The 17805-nt window shown below is 46.2% G+C and overlaps 1 protein-coding gene across 6 annotated transcripts in view; it reads left to right on the top strand.

Moving 5' to 3' along the window:
• TENM3 (teneurin transmembrane protein 3) overlaps nt 1-17805 on the top strand; it is a 415109-nt gene that overhangs the window by 272676 nt on the left and 124628 nt on the right. For all 6 annotated transcript variants that reach the window (XM_036299786.1, XM_036299789.1, XM_036299788.1 and 3 more), the window contains exon 4: nt 4917-5155. In XM_036299786.1, the coding sequence (XP_036155679.1) occupies nt 4917-5155 (239 nt within the window). The remainder of the gene's footprint in view (nt 1-4916; nt 5156-17805) is intronic.

Below are 17805 nucleotides of genomic sequence, written 5' to 3' on the forward strand. Positions count from 1 at the left end.
AAGGGTGTCCTGGATCAGGGTGGGGGTCCCCACTGGGGTGCCTGGCCAGTCTGGGTGAGGGGCTGAGGGCTGTTTTCAGGCTGGGAGTGACTAAAGTTCCCAGCCGCTCCTTTTTTTCTTTTTTCTTTTTTATTCTGGGCCAGCTTTACCTTGAGGCTTGGCTCCAGCTCTTAGGCCTCCACGGCTGAAAGTAGGTTTCTGGCTTTTGCTTACAATGTTGCGAATCTGCTGGCTGAAGTCTGGCGGTATTTGTTACAATGTTTCTTAAACTGCCTGTTCAGAGGCCTGCAGCCGCAGGCGGGGAACGTTGGTTTCCTCCAACGATCCTCCGTCACCGAGGCAAGCAAGCCTCATGTTAGTTTCAAGCTGCCTGGCTGCCGGCCGCCATCTTGGCTGGCAGTTAATTTGCATATCTCGCTGATTAGCCAATGAAAAGGATAGCGGTCGTACGCCAATTACCATGTTTCTCTTTTATTAGTGTAGATAGTGGATTTTTTAATATTATGTCTTTATTTTTGACAATATCTCAGAGTTGCATTTTGCTCTAAGAAAAGTAATTTCACAGTAACTCAAGCCTAAGCCTTGAAAGAGTGCTTTGCCGTGATCGACAAAGCAGATGAGCATCTGGTACTAATTCCACAAACTTCAGGAGTTGAAACAGAGATGTCTAAGCTGACGTTGGCATGTGTCCAGCTCATTGTGTTTGCACACAGTAAGTACATGTTTTTAGTGTCAAGGCTAAAATAACATAGTAGGTTCAAATCCCAATTCCCAGGAACAAATGACCCAAATGTCCTTGAATAAAGCGATAACATAGTTCCCAGGGAAGGTCTTCATTTTGGTTCCTATGATTGCCAACTTTTAGTTATCTGTTTTTAGAGGCCCGGTGCACAAAATTCGTGCACTTGGAGGGGAGGGGTCCCTCAGCCTGGCCTGCATCCTCTCGCAGTCCAGGAGCCCCCAGGGGATGTATGACTGATGGCTTAAGTTCTGCCATGAAGGCAGGAGAGGCTCCCACTACCACCGCTGTGCTCACCAGCCATGAGCCCGGCTCAGGGCTTCCTGCATTGAGCGTCTGCCCCCTAGTGGTCAGTGTGCATCATAGCAACCAGTTGTTCTGCTGTTCGGTTGATTTGCATATAAACTTTTTATTATATAGGACCTATATAGGACCTTTTATTTCTAGAAGTTCTACTTTTTTCTCTATTTTTTAATATATATATATATCTCAGAGAGAAAAGGAGAGGGAAAGAGAGATAGAAGCATCAGTGATAAGAGAGAATCATTGATTGGCTGCCTCCTGAATGCCCCCCACTGGGGATCAAGCCAGCAACCCAGGCATATGCCTTTGACTGGAATCAAACCCGGGACCCTTCAGTCCATGGGCCGACACTCTATCCACTGAGCCAAACCAGCTAGGGCACGCTTTGCTCTTTCCTATATCTTCTATTTATCTCCCTGTTATGTTCATGCTTTCCTTTAAGCCCCTCAGCATATTTATAATAGCTGTCTAAAATTCTCATCTGCTTTTGATCATTATTGTTTTTATTAGTCTATTTATATTTCCTGATTTTGATTCCCACTCTCCTGCTTCTTCCCAGTAATTGCTAAGATTCTAAATTTTTTGTTCTTCTTATAAAAAGCAGCTTTACTTGGAAGACAGTTAAATTGCCTGCAGATCAGCTTTCAGGGATTGAATGTAAACTCTGTTGGTATGGACTTATGGTGGCCTTTAATCTAGGTCTATTTAGCCTTAATATCAAGGCATGGCCCTTCTGGGGTCTCTGTTAACTGTACCAGATGTTCAAAAAGGTATCATTACTGTGTGGGTTCAGAACTCTACCATCTCTCAATTCTTTGTTATTGCTGGGACTTGTTTAGCCTATAGTTTTCCTAGTAGTTTGTTCTGTTCTCAGTAATTGTTCTTTGACCAACCACTTGAAATCTCATTCTAAGTATGCAGGGCACAGTATTGTGGGTCGCGACCCCTGAAAATACATCCTGCGTATCAGATATTTACATGACGATTTATAACAGTAGCAAAATTACAGTGATGAAGTAGCAACAAAAATAAATTTATGGTTGGGGGTCACCACCACATGAGGAACTGTATTAAAGGGTCGCGGCATTAGGAAGGTTGAGAACCACTGCACTAGAGACTCAATGCGACCCCATGCAGATGTTTGGGGATTTTTATCTGGGCAATGCCCTTCTCTCTGAAACACTGGCCCACAAAGTCCAGCCTCTGCAGCCTCCCTGACCCCCGATCCGTTTCCCCAACTCAGTGAGACCACCATGCTCCATTTAGAATCCCCTTCCAGGTACCATGTGTGATCCAGGAAGTTTCTCCAGGCAGAAAATCCCTTTGTTTCCCTCCTCCCAGGGATCAAAATGCTGCATTGCCAGTTGTCCGTGTTTGCAAACAGATGTCTCATAGACTTTGTCCAGTTCTTTCTTTCTTTACAATGAAGAAAGGCACCGGGGACCCGGGCTTCCCTCGCAGCCCGGCTTCCTCTGGAAGGATGTCGGGTCTAATTAGCATATTACGCTTTTATTGTTATAGATTGTAATTACTTATTGTTAGCTGTGGCTCCTTGTCCAGGGTACTTCTCTAGGACTCACATTTTGCATCGGCACAATGGCCACCATTTTATTTATTTTACAATATTTATTGAGCAACTACTGTGCCCCAGGAGCTTCCTATCGTCCTGGAAATACTTCAGGAGAGTAAGATTACTAGCGTTCACATGGGAGCAGACAGGCGATAGATGTGTGCGGTGGCTGTATCGTTCCTGTCCATGGACCCGGAATGCTGACCGACTTTCTCTTTGCATCTCCCTGCTTTATTTGAAGCCCTCCTCTTAGACCCTGCGCTCAGACAGTCTGGGCTCTCCCTCCTCCTGGGCCGCGCATCGCAGGCTGGGGGTGGCTGGTGCTCCGGTCTTCCCTGGGACGCCGTTGCGTTTGTTGTCATGTCTCCGTGTTCCTTCCTCATCGATCCCCATGTCGCTGCTGAGGTGGCTGCATTGCTCCCCGTGGGGCCCCTCGCGGCGGTGGCACACGCTGCCGTTTCCTTACCACTCTTGAAGCCATAAACATATTCTACTTCGCACACTTAATGCTGAGATGCAGGAGCCCCGGGAGGCCTCTGGAACACCCCGGACACTCCACACGTCGCTTCTCTCGACGGGACACCATTGCCTCTGCAGGTCTCTGATTTCCTGGCCTCCTGGCGCACCCGGTGGTCTCCATTCTCCAGGCTCCGTCTTCTAGGGGAGCCAGGCGGGGCCTCTGTCTCCAGGGACCAGGCCATCTCCTGCCCTCACTCACTCCCCTCTCCCCTCTCCCGGACCCACCATGAGGAAATACCCTCATCTAAGGGGAACCTTTACCTCCTGAATTCTCTGTCTTTCAAACGGTTTGATTATATCCCACATCCTTTCTGTTTCTCCTTTTCTGCAGAAATCCGTCCTAGTACCAGGGACTGCCTGCCTTTGGCCCTGGACCTACTAGTACACGCTGGGTGCGTGCAGATGCCTCTTGTGTCCGTGTGCCTGGCGTCATCCGGCCACGCTCTGCTAGTTCTGTGTCCTCAGCCCTCAGGCGCGTCATGGAAGTGGCAGCGAGAGCCTCAGACGTCTCTGGAAACTCCCCACTCATCCCCAGACTTGCCACAGAGCACTGGGCAGATTCGCTCCCCAGTGGGGAATCCGTGGCTGTTGTCACCTCTCCTGGTCAGGGGGGACCCCTTTTATCTCCCACCGTGTTTCTCCCAAACATCATGGTTATATTCCAGTCTGCTCCATTCTCTCTCCCCCTCCCTCCCCACCCCCCCACTCCCGCCCCCCCCCCCCCACACACACACACACACCACCACCCCCTGCAGTCTGGGCGTTAGGAAACCCACACGCACTCAGACTGTTTTTACTTCTCATCTTGCCTCGTGTCCCCTGGAGGCGAGGCAGTGGCGCAGTTGTTGGAATTGAGAGGCCAGGCAGAGCAGGGACACAAGGGGGAATTTCAGGAGGAAAAACACACCACACGGTACATAGAATTTAATTATTTCCTTTATTTAACCCACAAGCCTAATGGTCCCGTTAGTGGAGAGCGGCTAGGACTAGAACATGTCAGGGACACCAGGAACTGAAGCAGCCGCAGCCTGAGCGCGGCCAACGCGCTTGTGTTTACAGGAGTAACGTGCTCCCACGTGGCAGTGAGGATCCATGTGGCTGTCAGGTCCTAAGCTGAGTTGTCTGCAGGGCCATGGGAGGAAGTTCTTAAGGCAGCTCGTACAGGGCGGCTCCAGGATGGTTTGTGCAGGAAATGGTCCGATGGGAACCCCTTGCCAGGCTGTCACGTTCCCTGCTTGATGTAGAGACAGCCGCCATTTTCAGGCCTTAGCACTGCTGTCTGTACTACAGACCTCTTAGCTCAGTCTTCTTATGAGCTGGCTTTTTTTTTTTTTTGGTTAAAATATTCTCTTTGTGTGTGACTGTGTGTGTGTGTGTGTGTGTGTGTGTCTTTAATAGAATCCTATAGTTTTATTTTTTAATATATTTTTATTGGTTTCAGAGAGGAAGGGAGAGGGAGAGAGAGATAGAACATCAATGATGAGAGAGAATCATTGGTCAGTTGCTTCCTGCACACCTACCACTGGGGATCGAGCCCGCAACCCGGGCATGTGCCCTGATGGGGAATTAAACTGTGACCTCCTGGTTCCTAGGTCAACGCTCAACCACTGACCCACACCGGCTGGGCTAAAATGTTTCCTTAGCCTCCAGGTTTGTAAAACTATTTGAAGTAAACGATTAAGGAGACAGAGAGGAGAGCGAACGCCTCGCAGTCTGTCTCCGCGTGTTAGCACGTGTGCGTCTTGCTGTTGGTACCAATGTGTAACCATGTCCCCCGTTCCACAGGCATTTCCTATTCAAGACAGGGACGGGGACCACGCCACTGTTCAGCACCGCGACCCCGGGATACACCATGGCTTCGGGCTCCGTGTACTCGCCGCCTACCCGGCCGCTGCCCAGAAACACGCTGTCGAGAAGCGCTTTCAAGTTCAAGAAGTCCTCCAAGTACTGCAGCTGGAAGTGCACGGCCCTGTGCGCCGTAGGCGTGTCCGTGCTCCTGGCCGTGCTGCTGTCCTACTTCATAGGTAAGAGCCGCGCAGCGGGAGCGTGCCGTCCGTAGTCGGGACGTTGTGGTTCTGTTGCACGTACCTATTTGTTTGGTCCAGAAGTCTGTTCTGAGGTTATATTTTCTGGGGAAGGAGTCGGTAATGATACATTGTAATTACAGGGTAGTGTACATGATTTTTAACAAATTTGGGTAAATAGAAAAGCTGCATTTGCATAAAGAACAAGTTATGTTCTTGGACGCAAACCCTAGTGTATGTACATCTGGTTTTGGCTTATCCCCCGGGAAAACATGGGTAACCTGTGCCATGTCACGTTCACAAAGCAATCCGTGCCCTTCCAGAGTGGACACAGGGCAGGAGTCACCTACGACGCATGGTCAGTAGGCGCTCTGCTTCTTGGGATGGGCCGCGTCGCCATCTCCCGCTAGCTCAGCTCTCAGAATTATCTCAGACTTTTTGTTGCTTAATGAATCACTAAGTGTAAGTCCCCTCACTGGGGACCACGGTTTTCCCCTCAGGAACACTCTCTGGGAACCGGGCATCCGTGAAACTGGGAAAGGAGGTTTTACTTGCTCGTGGATGTGGATTTGTCAACTCTTCTAACATGGCTCTGGTCAAGGTTCCCCCTGCATAGGAACCCACATGACGGAAGGGCTAATGACAGTGGTCACTGTTACCTTTGCCTCCTCTGTCACACAGATGAGCACTCAAACTGTGGGAAACTTGTTTTCTTTACCTGTCAGGACCACATCTGATTTTGATGGCCTTCTAAGTGTAGGGAAAGGCCTATGATATTGAAATGCTAGTGATACCCACTGAGAGAAACCCCAGGCTGCATGGCTGGTCCTACAAGAACCGCAGTCCCTGGTGCATTTCCAAGTTCACAGAGCAACGTGTGCTGCCCCGTGAAAGTCTGTCGCTGAAGGAGGGTGTCACAGAGCTGCGTCTAGAACAGTCGTATGCTTGTGCGGTGGGCGGGTTTCTGTCATCAGCTACAACACTCCTTAGTTAAAAATTACGTACTTTGGAAACGGAAATAACCATTTTGAGCCACAACATTTAAGAGAAAAATAGAATTTTAGAGCGTGAAGGAACTTTAGAGATGATGGAGTCAAGGATGGTAAGTGTGTGGCTTGTTCTGTACACCTGCTTCCAGGTCGTAGACCCCGGCAGACATCACTCATGCATCAGGCACTCTCTCCCCCTGACCCTGGACACAGCCTCATTAGCCTCAGGGAGCCACTGTCCGTCGGGGTGACACCTTTGTGTCAGTTTTCAATCGAAGGTAACTCCCTCCTTGTAAAAAGGGTCAAACCAGCTACCAATGGGGTTTCCCTGGGCCGAGATCGCACACCGATGAAGCGATGCTGTGCTGTTTCGTAACATTCAAGGTCAGTGAGGGCGGCCACAACAACAAACATTGCTCTTCAGAGATGGATTGCTCGTGTTCAGCTAGAAAATGTCCGTCTGTTAGGAGGGTCTCTTCTGGTTAGCTGGATAAATTATGCACATTTGTCAGCATTGTGCTGCTGGAGAATCTTCAAGGGTCCGGAAATACATCGGTCATCAGCGGGATGGAATCAATTCAGCTTATGTTTTTGCAGGGGAGTTTTGAACTCTCGTGCATGCCAAACAGATAGGTACTGTGCAGGGCCAGGATTCCACGTAGGTGTTGCCCAGGGGTTGCCCAGGTGTTGTCCGACATCCTGTCCGACTGTAAGTGCCTGGGCCCCCCACTTGTTAAATCCTTTGAGTATCGGCTCTAACACCCTTCAATTTTATTTACGTGTGTGAGTGGCAGGAAAAATAGCATTTTAACGTGTGATTACATCACTGTTATTTGTGAGACGTACTCTTTTCGAGGACCCTTTCGTGAATATAATTGAGTATTAGAGCTCGAAGTGAAAGCTCAAATGTTTCTTTTTTTTCAAATGGCCCCTTTTTGCTGTTTATAGTTAGCATCATCCTATATTGCTTCTAGTGCCACACTCCAAAATTCCCCCTTTGACCTTACCTTTCCCCACAAGGAAGCATACAAATTATATAGTTAATCTACTCACGTACAGATACTTGCTGAACGTTTTTCTGATGATCTGGTTACTGTGCTAGAAATTAAGGCGATGCAACCCAAGGACTACCTCCCCAAAATTACTCTTATCATCAAAGAATTCTCTCGTATTTTTTATTAGTTTAATTAATCTCAAATAGACTTCCAGTTTTCACTGGTCTTCCTGTGCTTAAGTAACCAGCACACATTTTTGCAGTGGTTGTCGTTGTTGTAGTTTAAATCAGCTAAAGAATTTCTTTTCTTCATCAGTTACCATCGCAAATCTTTTCAGACTGAAGATGCCGCCATTAGCTTTGAAAAAATGGAATCGGGCGCTTTTCTCAGGGGAGGTCGTGCACGCCCACCGAGTGTGCGAGTCAAGCAGAGAAGGAAAAGGGCCACTTGCCTGTCCAGTGAGGTCCCTCCGATAAACCCCGAATCAGTGGGGAAGCCAATGTCCTCATCAGCTTGACTTCCCAACTGTTAACAAAGTGCAGTCTCCTTAAACTTTCCCCCCATTCTCTCCTATTGACTGTCAGTATAAAGTCAAAGAAATATGCAAACTGAAAAGCTTGAGGAATCACGTCTATCCCAGAATTTGCTTTCTCACCTTCCAGTAAGGTGATGAGAAGTTATGAGGATGGAGCTGTAACCTGTCCCTTCTCTAAGGTGAAGTTACCTCAGGAGAGTCAAGGTGTGTAACTTCTGAAGTGGAGGGGTGATGGGAAGGGGAGGGGTTTTGTTGTTTTTCTATCCCCATACAATTTTCAGCTAATAAAAGAGGAAGAAGAAAGTGAACATTAATCCCCATAGATCACTGTGAGCTCTTTGCATAGGTCATCACTGTTAACATTTTGGCGTATACCCTTCCAGATATTTTTCCATGCTTATGTGCATCTGGAGTGCCAGGCTTTGTAATGCATTTGTACCAGGCTTTCTTGCTGATAATGGATGTGTATAATCTTATTTAGCAGCTGTTTTTAATTTACCAGTTCCCAAAAATGCAGTTTTCTTACGCAAGCATGTGTTTATGCTTTGAGCGTCTGCCCCCTGGTGGTCAGTGCATGTCATAGCGACCGGTCGTTTCGACGTTGAGTCGATTTGCATATTAGGGTTTTATTATATAGGAGTGAATCATTTGTCATATATGTTATGTAGTTTTTCCAGTTTATTATTAACTTGATTCATGATTTTTATGCCACATATCATATAGAATTTTTTAATTCATCACATTTATCAATTTTACTTGATAATTTGTGATATTCTTGTTATACCTATAAAGTTCTTATTTAGTCTAAGTATTTTTTTTATTTTCTTCTGTTCTATGGTTTTTCAGTAACTACTTTAGGTCAACATTTTTCTGGACACTCTAACAAATGTTTGAGGTCCAAATTAGCTCTCCGTTCTAGAAGCTCACAGTCAAGTGAGAAAGACAATAATGTAAACATACTATGGACGGCATATGCTCTCATAGATGCAAGGTCCATAGGAGCAAAAAATAGAAAAGAAAACTCTCTCGGGCTGAAGATGTTGGGGAAACACTTGATCTAGCAGGCGATTCCTAAGAGGTAAAGCGGAGGTCAGTTCACGGGGTTTAATGTCAAAGCGGTTAGTGGGCAATGACCTTGAGAAGAGGTCATCCAAGGCAAGGAAGGGACATGAACTATCTGCATGGGTGATGGCTGCTCACAGGGCACCAGGCATCATGTCCAAAGCTGTGTGTGAATCGCCTCATTTAATTTTCACAGCAACCCCTGAGTCATTGTCTCCATTAAACAAAGGGGAGTCTGTTGCTGAGAGAGGTCCCTTGTGTGAAGTCACACAGCCTGGGAGTGAGGGAGCTGGGCCAGAAACTGTGGAGGGCCCATTTCACTCTACCACCCCCATGAGATTTCAAAAGACTTACCATAGGGAAGAAACTAAAAAGTCGAAGCCGTTATGTTTTGTTTTTTGTGTTTTTTTAAAATATATTTTACTGATTTTTTTACAGAGAGAAAGGGAGAGGGATAGAGAGTTAGAAACATCGATGAGAGAGAAACATCGATCAGCTGCCTCCTGCACATCTCCTACTGGGAATGTGCCCGCAACCCAGGTACATGCCCTTGACCGGAATCGAACCTGGGACCTTTCAGTCCGCAGTCCAACGCTCTATCCACTGCGACAAACCGGTTAGGGCAGGCCCTTATGTTTTTAAAAGATTGCTTTAGTGGCATTCCAGAGCATGGGATTTGAAGGAAGGAAGTCCAGACTTATACTTTTCAAACTTCCATGTGCCAGCAGTCACCTGGGGACCCTGTTAAAATGCACCTTCTGATTGGGCACATCCGCGACGAGAACCCCGGGTCCGCATTCAGACAGGCCCCAGGGGATGCCACGGTGGCCACAGACCACACCTGGAGCAGCAGGGCTCAGCCAGCACGTCGGACGCTGCTGTTCATGATGGCGACGCCCTGTCTCGGCACCGCCCAGTTCAGTGGCCGCTGGACACGTGTCACTCATGAGGCCTCGCAGTGTGGCCAGCGCAGCTGCGGAACTGGAGTTTCTGTGTTATTATTGTTCACGAATTTAAACTCCAGCAGCCACGTGCGGCTGTTGGCTACCATTCGGACAAGCACAGACCACCTGTTAGAAACCGCCCCTCCGTGGGCAGTCACGAGGCCCTGTGGGGAGAGAGGAGTGAGCAGGAGTGAGAAGCTCCAGCCGGTCCCTCCTAGGACAGATGGCCCAGGGGTTAGCATCTCTTGCTCTTCAGCACCAACTGTCCACACGTGGACAGAGGGCAGACCTCTTTTCAGCATCCATGCTAGGACTTTACAGGGCTGAGCTCCCAGTTAAAACCCTCCTCTAGGACTTCAGTTAGTGCATCTTTACACAGTGAAAATCTGCTGATTTCTAAACACACATGTTGTGTTTGATGACAATAGTGATGCAGATCTATCAAAAAAAAAAGACCTGTCCTTACTTTTCCTGGGCCCTGGCTGCTGCTTTTTTCTGCCCTAATGATTAGAAGACAGTAAGGAAGGGTAGTAGATAGCAGTTGTTCGCCAACGAATGGATTAAAGAGATGGAGCCTACTAGTCACCATTGCTTCTTGATTATTGTCCTTTGCTCACAGTCGATGGGGATAACCTGTAAACATATAAAAATGCCCAGAAATCTTATCATCAGGCATGAACATTATTGAAACATTAAATAAAGTCTAAATAAATGTTTGCGTTATTAGATTAACACCGTTAAAGACGGCAACAAAGTCCAGTCAGACTCCAGATAACACCATGGTGGACATTCCACCTCACTATCATTTCGGAGATGGCTAGGCAGAACCTGAAAATTCACATAATTCCCCACGTGGAGGAGCACCAAAAGCATTTGCACCCGTTCTTTGAATTTGAGGAAAACTAGGGAAGACAAAAATGCCACCAAATCCTATTGTGCGAGCACATTTTCTGGATTTTTGGCTCAGTTTATCCCCAACCAGTAATTCGCTTGACAGTTTTTATAGTAGCTTTGTTGAGATACAGTTCTCATTCCCTACAGTTCACCCATTTAAAGTGCACAAGTCAGTGATGTTTATATTCACACAGTGCCACAATCAGTTTTCAATCATTTCCATCCCCCAAAACAGAAACCCTGACTTCTTCAACAGACACTTCCCATTTCCCTCTAAACCAGTGGTTCTCAACCTTCCTAATGCCGCGACCCTTTACTACAGTTCCTCATGTTATGGTGACCCCCAACCATAAAATCATTTTTGTTGCTACTTCATCACTGTAATTTTGCTACTGTTATGAATCATAATGTAAATATCTGACATGCTATATGTGTTTTCTGATGGTCGCGACCCACAGGTTGAGAACCGCTGCAAACCTTCCTTAGTTTTGCTTTGGTTTCGGTTTCCCCCCCAAAAATCTGGACTTTTAAGGGATTGGTTGTTAATTCCTTTCCCAATGACGTGAAGTAACTCAGCATGGTTTCCCTGGTGAACTCCTGGCGCGTCCTGCTAAGGAGGACTCGCATTTTCAATATTCTGTTTCATTGGAAAAATTCATGAGCAGCTGCTACCAAGTGACTCCTAAAATAGATGTTGTCATGCGTCTGCTAACAAGGCTGTTGAACAGCGCGAGCACTCCGCCGACCCAGCAAAAGGTAACCCGTCAAGGCCGGCTTCATGGCACTCAGGGTTCGGTAGCAGCTCTCTGTCCTACTTCTTTGTCTGTTTGCATTTTATGAACAGTTTACCTCTCTGTGCACCTTGAAATTGATTATGCTACTAGCTATCTATATGCACCTCAGGGTCAGAAAGAAAAATACGCCAGCCCTTTGTGCTTCATGAAAAATCAGCCATTTCAATATATACGGCAAAATAAAATGTGCTGTGACATTCTTTTTTCTTTTTGGACATGTTTGTGCAATAAAAGTTCTGTTTTATTAGGTTACAGAACACAACTGAGCAATGAATTATACACCATTTTTCACTACAGCTTCCTTCCTGACTCCTAGTTGCATTACATTTCGAAAATGCATCTTGTCTGAGATGCGACGGCAGCATTTTAATACTGATGTGATTTCATCACTTTGTGGAAGAAAATATACTGCCTGTGGTTTAGAGGATTGAACATTGTAAACGAAAACTTATAAATCAGTATTTTATGTTATCCTTGGATATATGAAATTAAAGACATATTTAAACCTGATTCAAAGGTGAATGAAGACTCAGAATAAACCCGTTGACCCCAGGGAGAGAAGGGAAGTGGTGATATGATAAAGCAGCTACTGCAGGACTCTGACTCTGCCGATTCAAAAAGGAGAAAGTCTACTGAAACCCATTCTGGACGGTGGTACGCTTCCTATGAAAGAGGCACTTTGGATGAAAGCGTACATATATGTTCGCATACACACACACACTCCTCCCTCTGACCTACAGAGACGCTGGCAGTCTTGCACTCTGTCCTAACTTCAGTGTGAGCTCTATTAATTTGCAGAAAATACCAGTTTTCTCTGTCTAGGGTATCGTCTAGAAACCCAGAAATGATCGAGAGGTGACTTAAACTTCAGTTCACTCGATTGCCAGCTTTGTACGAAAATATAGTTGCCATCTGAATTGGACCTAAAGTGGGGAAAAGCTATGTATCGCACACTCAGTTTTTTTCACATTACACATTTTTTTTTTGGTTTTTATTAGGACAACAGCAGAATGTGGAGCTTTGAGCTGGTACGTGTTTATTACTGCACATCAGGAAGAAATCACTGCCAAATTGGTGCGAATATAGGGAGTGTGCTCCTCTTCTCCTTCCCCAAAATAACTTATTTGACTGTTAGCCCAATATGAGGTCAGCGGAGTAAATAACATTGGAGGAATTCTATGCACAAACAGACTGTTCTTTACCACTCAGATACAAGGAGCTCCTGAGTTGAAAAGGGTTCAAGGACATCAACGATAAATACTTTTAGCCCAGCCGGGGTGGCTCAGTGATTGAGTGTCGACCTATGAACCAGGAGGGCACTGGTTTGATTGCTGGTCAGGGCACATGCCCAGGTTGCAGGCTCAATCCCCAGTATGGGGCGTGCAGGAGGCAGCCAATCAATGATTCTCTCTCATCGTTGATGTTTCTATCTCTCCCTCTCTCTCTCCCTTCCTCTCTGAAATCCCATATAATAAAAGGCTATTATGCAAATAGACCTAACAGCAGAATGACCGGTCGCTATGATGTGCACTGACCACCAGTGGACAGACGCTCAATGCAGGAGCTGCTTCCTGGTGGTCAGTGTTCTCCCACAGGGGCAGCGCCGCTCAGCCAGGAGCCCTGAACTGGGCTTACAGCTGGCGAGCACAGTGGCGGTGGCAAGAGCCTCTCTCGCCTCCGCGGCAGCGCTAAGGATATCCAACTGCCAGCTTAGGCCCGCTCCCCGTGGGCCTAAGCTGTCAGTCAGACTTCCCCAAGGGCTCCCAGACTGCGAGAGGGCCCAGGCCAGCCTGAGAGATCCCCGCCCCCAAGTGCACAAATTTCATGCACCAGGCCTCTAGTCTGTAAATATATACCTTTAGCATCAGCTGAACTTGAGAGTGTGTGGGACATAAATATCACGTGTGAAATGCAGTGTTGTTTTCTGTTTGGGGTGATCATTTCTGCAAAACGTAGCTGCATTTCCCCACTAATGCCAAGTGGAAAGTGCGATACAATATTTGCCATTGCCTTGTTACGTTGCATAGATATTTAATCAGCGTTGCGTATGTCACTTGCTTTCATATTGGTGGTACTGAGGGCATTGTTTTTTCAGAGCATACTCGACATCAAGAGGAGTGAAAGGAAGAGTAACTGGCATATATAAGGTTAAAAAACAAAACTATCGACTGCTAGCAATCTTAGGAATGAATTCAGTATAAAAGCTTTACTTTCCATTGAATCTGTATTCAAACAAAGGTCTTATCCTGGAATCTGCGATAAAATAAATTCCAAATGTATATACTCTTTCAGTTTATTTATTGTCCGACATAATATTAGCATGTCTACACATCCTTCTTCCTTAACAATGAGACTCCACAGTTTCTACGCAGTGATTTTGTATTAAATTACTAATATAACACCAGAAAAGGAAGTGACCGTCCATCCATCCATCCTTCATGCATTCAAAATTTGTTTATTGAGTGACGACATTTATTACGGAAGCACAATGAGAGACACAGCAGGGAACAACATAGATTATACCTTGAGGATGCAGACACTGGGCACTAATGACAACCATGATGACTGTTTAAAAGGGGGCTGGGGGGGTGAGTGCACAGACGACAGAGCTGAGCGAGCCCGGGTACCACAGAAAGGTCTTCCTGCGAAACCAGAACAATGACGAGGGTTGTTACGTGTTTTGACAAATGCTGACATTCGGACAAATTGTAAGTGTGACCACATAAACCGAAAGGCGGCCAGAAAAATCAATTCCCAGGAATACTAAAGCCAATATAGAGCGATTAGTACAAAGAAAGCCTGATGTGTCCGAGGAGAAAGGGTTGCGTTGCTCATCCGTTTTCTTTGTTGAGTGGGTCTAGCTACAGCCCTTTTAGCAGTGAGCGTTAGGAAGCGGGAAGGAACCTCACGGTGGGAACGCTGGCTCTAGAACGAGATGGAAAATCACCGTAAGGCCTTGTAGTCTGTTCCTGTACGTTCCTTCCCCTCGGTTGTAGAGAGTATGCATGCATGTGTTAAGCATTTTATTTATAAAGTATCCCCAGAAAATAGTTTTAAAACTGTTCAAAGAAAAGATATCTTTGGGTTTTTCCTAAACATGTATGAGTGCTCGATTCATCCGTGTTGATGACATTTTAAAAACACACGTTGCTCCTGTATGTCAGTCGTTGTTGGGAGATACAGGTCATGTTGCTCTGCAGTCGATAAGCAAAGAGGTCAGCGTGGCCAGTGCAGTCCCGAGTGGCGCCAGAGGCAGAAAGGGCATTCCTGTAAGACCCTCCCTCTATGCGTGTGAAGCCCACATGTCAGTTATCTCAGGGAAAAAATAAATATTTAAATATAAACATATGTATAGTATTATAATACCGTAAAATGTTTACCATTATAAAGGTGATAAACACATTTTTTTAAAAAAGTATAGAAATCACTGCTGAGGGGACTGGAGATGCTGTAGGTATTTCCTTTGGGTCTTGTAACCTCATCCTAGACCAGTGATGGTGAACCTTTTGAGCTCGGCGTGTCAGCATTTTGAAAAACCCTAACTTAACTCTGGTTCCGTGTCACATATAGAAATAATTTTTTGATATTTGCAGCCATAGTAAAACAAAGACTTATATTTTTGATATTTATTTTATATATTTAAATGCCATTTAACAAAGAAAAATCAACCAAAAAAATGAGTTCGCGTGTCACCTCTGACACGCGTGTCAGAGGTTCGCCATCACTGTCCTCTAGACCCTTAATCTCATCATTAACTACATGGGTGGCTTTACCAAGCTCACTGCACGATGTAGTTAGTGAACCTGAATTTCATCGAATTCGTACATAGAAACTAACTGTGTTAATCACTTCAAATAATCCCAAATTTTACCATCATTTTCTATTTTTAGACTAAAGATATTTTTAAGCGATTTTTCCTTCTTCAAAGAGAGCCTTTGAGATCTTAGCAGAGAAGCGATGCGAGTTGGCAGCTGGGAAGGTGGCTGCTTACCTTTAGAAAGGGAGACTGAACCCCCCAAGCATGGAGGCCAGCTGGCCGGGGGAGCCGCCTCCTGGGGACCAGTGACATTTTGCTTTGAGATAAATGTCCACAGATGTCCCATCAATACCCATTAGTAATAGTTACGGCCAGTGTGTAACCAAGGGACACTCCTCTCCCTAAGCCACATCAGTGGGGGGAGCTGGAACCCTGGACGCCCACAGCCTTTGCTCCCAGCCTGGGGTGTGAGGTGGTCAGGGGAGACCCGGGTGACCGTTACCATTCCCGACCGGGTCCCGCAGGTGGTGACGTGGGTGCAGCTCACCCTACTTCTCTTAAGAAACAGAACTGGGTAAGGGCGACACAGACTAAGTGTTTGTTGATGAATGAATGACGAACAACAAGCTACATGGATGAGTTGTGCCCAGATTTCTAAATGGTCATCGGTTTTATTTAAAGTTGCAACTAGACAAATGCACCAGCACCTACACACACACACACACACACACCACACACACACCCCACAGGTCATATTACCTTTCTCAAACCTAAGGGGATAATTTTCTGGATTTTGCCACATTTTAATATACCAACCTCCCGCCAACAATCTCCATATCTCTAGTGGTGGGATCTTTGAATAATGATGGTTTAAGTGCCATAAATTTTCAAAGAATTCTGATTTTTCAGGTCTAGTCTACTTTTGTCCAAAGTCAAACCAAGCCAAGAAAAACTTCTGTGCGTGAGTAGGTCATCAGCACTCATACGCATCATTCCCACCAGGAGGCTGCGGACCCGTAAGGCTTTTCGAGCAGGGACAGGAGTTGTGAAAGGGAGTCAGTACCGCCAGCCTCTGGGTCACGGGATCCATGGGCCTCTGGAGCATACATTTCCCGGCAACAACAAACCCCGTGTTTGGGGAAGCAGGGAATTACCCATCAACCCTGTGAATGACTGCATTCTGCATTCTGGGTGTTTTTGGAATGTTTTTATGTCCTCTTCCCGCATTCTTTAATGTTGACATCGAAGATCCTCCACCTTCTTGATCATGATGGGCCCCTTTGGGCAGCTCATAGTGATGGTGAACCCTCAGTGCTTCCCATCAGAGTAGAGCATGGATGCTTCCTTCACCCAGAGAACAGAACCTGGAGACAGGAGGGCAGAGGCAGCATCAGGAGAGCCGTCTGCAGGGGGGGAAATCCCGACTCCCCACCCCGCCCCCCCAGGCAGACGCAGCCTGCTCTCCACGTGCCTCTCGCGGCCGCAGCAGTGACTGGCGGGCAGCTGGGACCCAGTTCCCAAGCAGCACCCTTCGAGGAGTACCTGGGTCCTCATGGTTAAGGAAGAAAACATGCAGCTAAATTTAAAAGTAGATTTTTTAATATTGCTGTTTACGAAAGAATATGAGCCGAATATTCTGGCAGAAGCAAGCCTGCCCAGCTACATGACTGTTGTCTCAGCAAGATATTTTGACAGCCAGTGTGATTCTCCTTTGTTAAGTGACAAAATGCCAAAAGAAGAGAAAGGAAAAATACACAGCATAGAAATAGGAAATATTAGCCACCGTTTTTTTTACCTCTTATTTTCTTTCCCTCTCCCCCCCCCCCCCCCCCCCAGAAAATAGCTCATAAAAGTTATGATTTAACTTGGTATCTTAAAATACTCAGGGGAACTTGCTGCATCGGGCGTCCATTGCTTGGAATGTTCCAACACCTTATAGTTGGGATAATTCCCTTCTTCTAATGACAACGAGAGTATGTATTCATGTGAAAGCCTTAAGAAGAAATATTGATGTTAAAACACTATATGTGGGTTAGCAAGGTCGGATCTGTTGATATTATATTAGCCTTAGAGTTAATAACGAATAATAATGGAGTGGAATGCCAGAACATTGCCTCACACATCCCGTCGCCTCACACATCCCGTCAGCACGTATGTGAGCACAGCAGGAAACCCAAAACAAAAGCTAATTTATGGAAAACTATGTATTTCTAACGACACCAGAGGCCGGCAGGGGTCCCAGCCTCCACCACGCTCCTCACCCAACCTGCTTTCATCTGGCGTTGAAACGGGGCTGCATTCCGGAAGCGTCTCACATCAAATCACTGCCCCATATTTAAAAAGTGTTCTTATATTTTTTTGTAAAATCTAATCATTGCACACGTGCATTATGTATATTTATATATTCATGAAACTAAAACAGAAAACGAAGAAATTTTGTTTTCAAAGCCCAAGGTACCAGGTAACATATGCACGCAATGATGGTTGGACTTCGTGTAATTATATTTTCATTTTAAAATCAAAACAAAGGACCAGCATTTGCATTCAGATACACTGATACCCTTTCTGTGCTGGGTGGGGCTTTTCCGAGGCTCCATGCTTCCGCCTGGGAAATGACCGCACTTGGACGTACAGCGGCATCTCAGAGCATAGGTCTGGGAGAACCCTCAGGTCATCCGGT

The sequence above is a fragment of the Myotis myotis genome, unplaced genomic scaffold, assembly GCF_014108235.1.
Source record: "Myotis myotis isolate mMyoMyo1 unplaced genomic scaffold, mMyoMyo1.p scaffold_m19_p_3, whole genome shotgun sequence".
In the NCBI taxonomy this organism is placed as follows: domain Eukaryota; kingdom Metazoa; phylum Chordata; class Mammalia; order Chiroptera; family Vespertilionidae; genus Myotis; species Myotis myotis.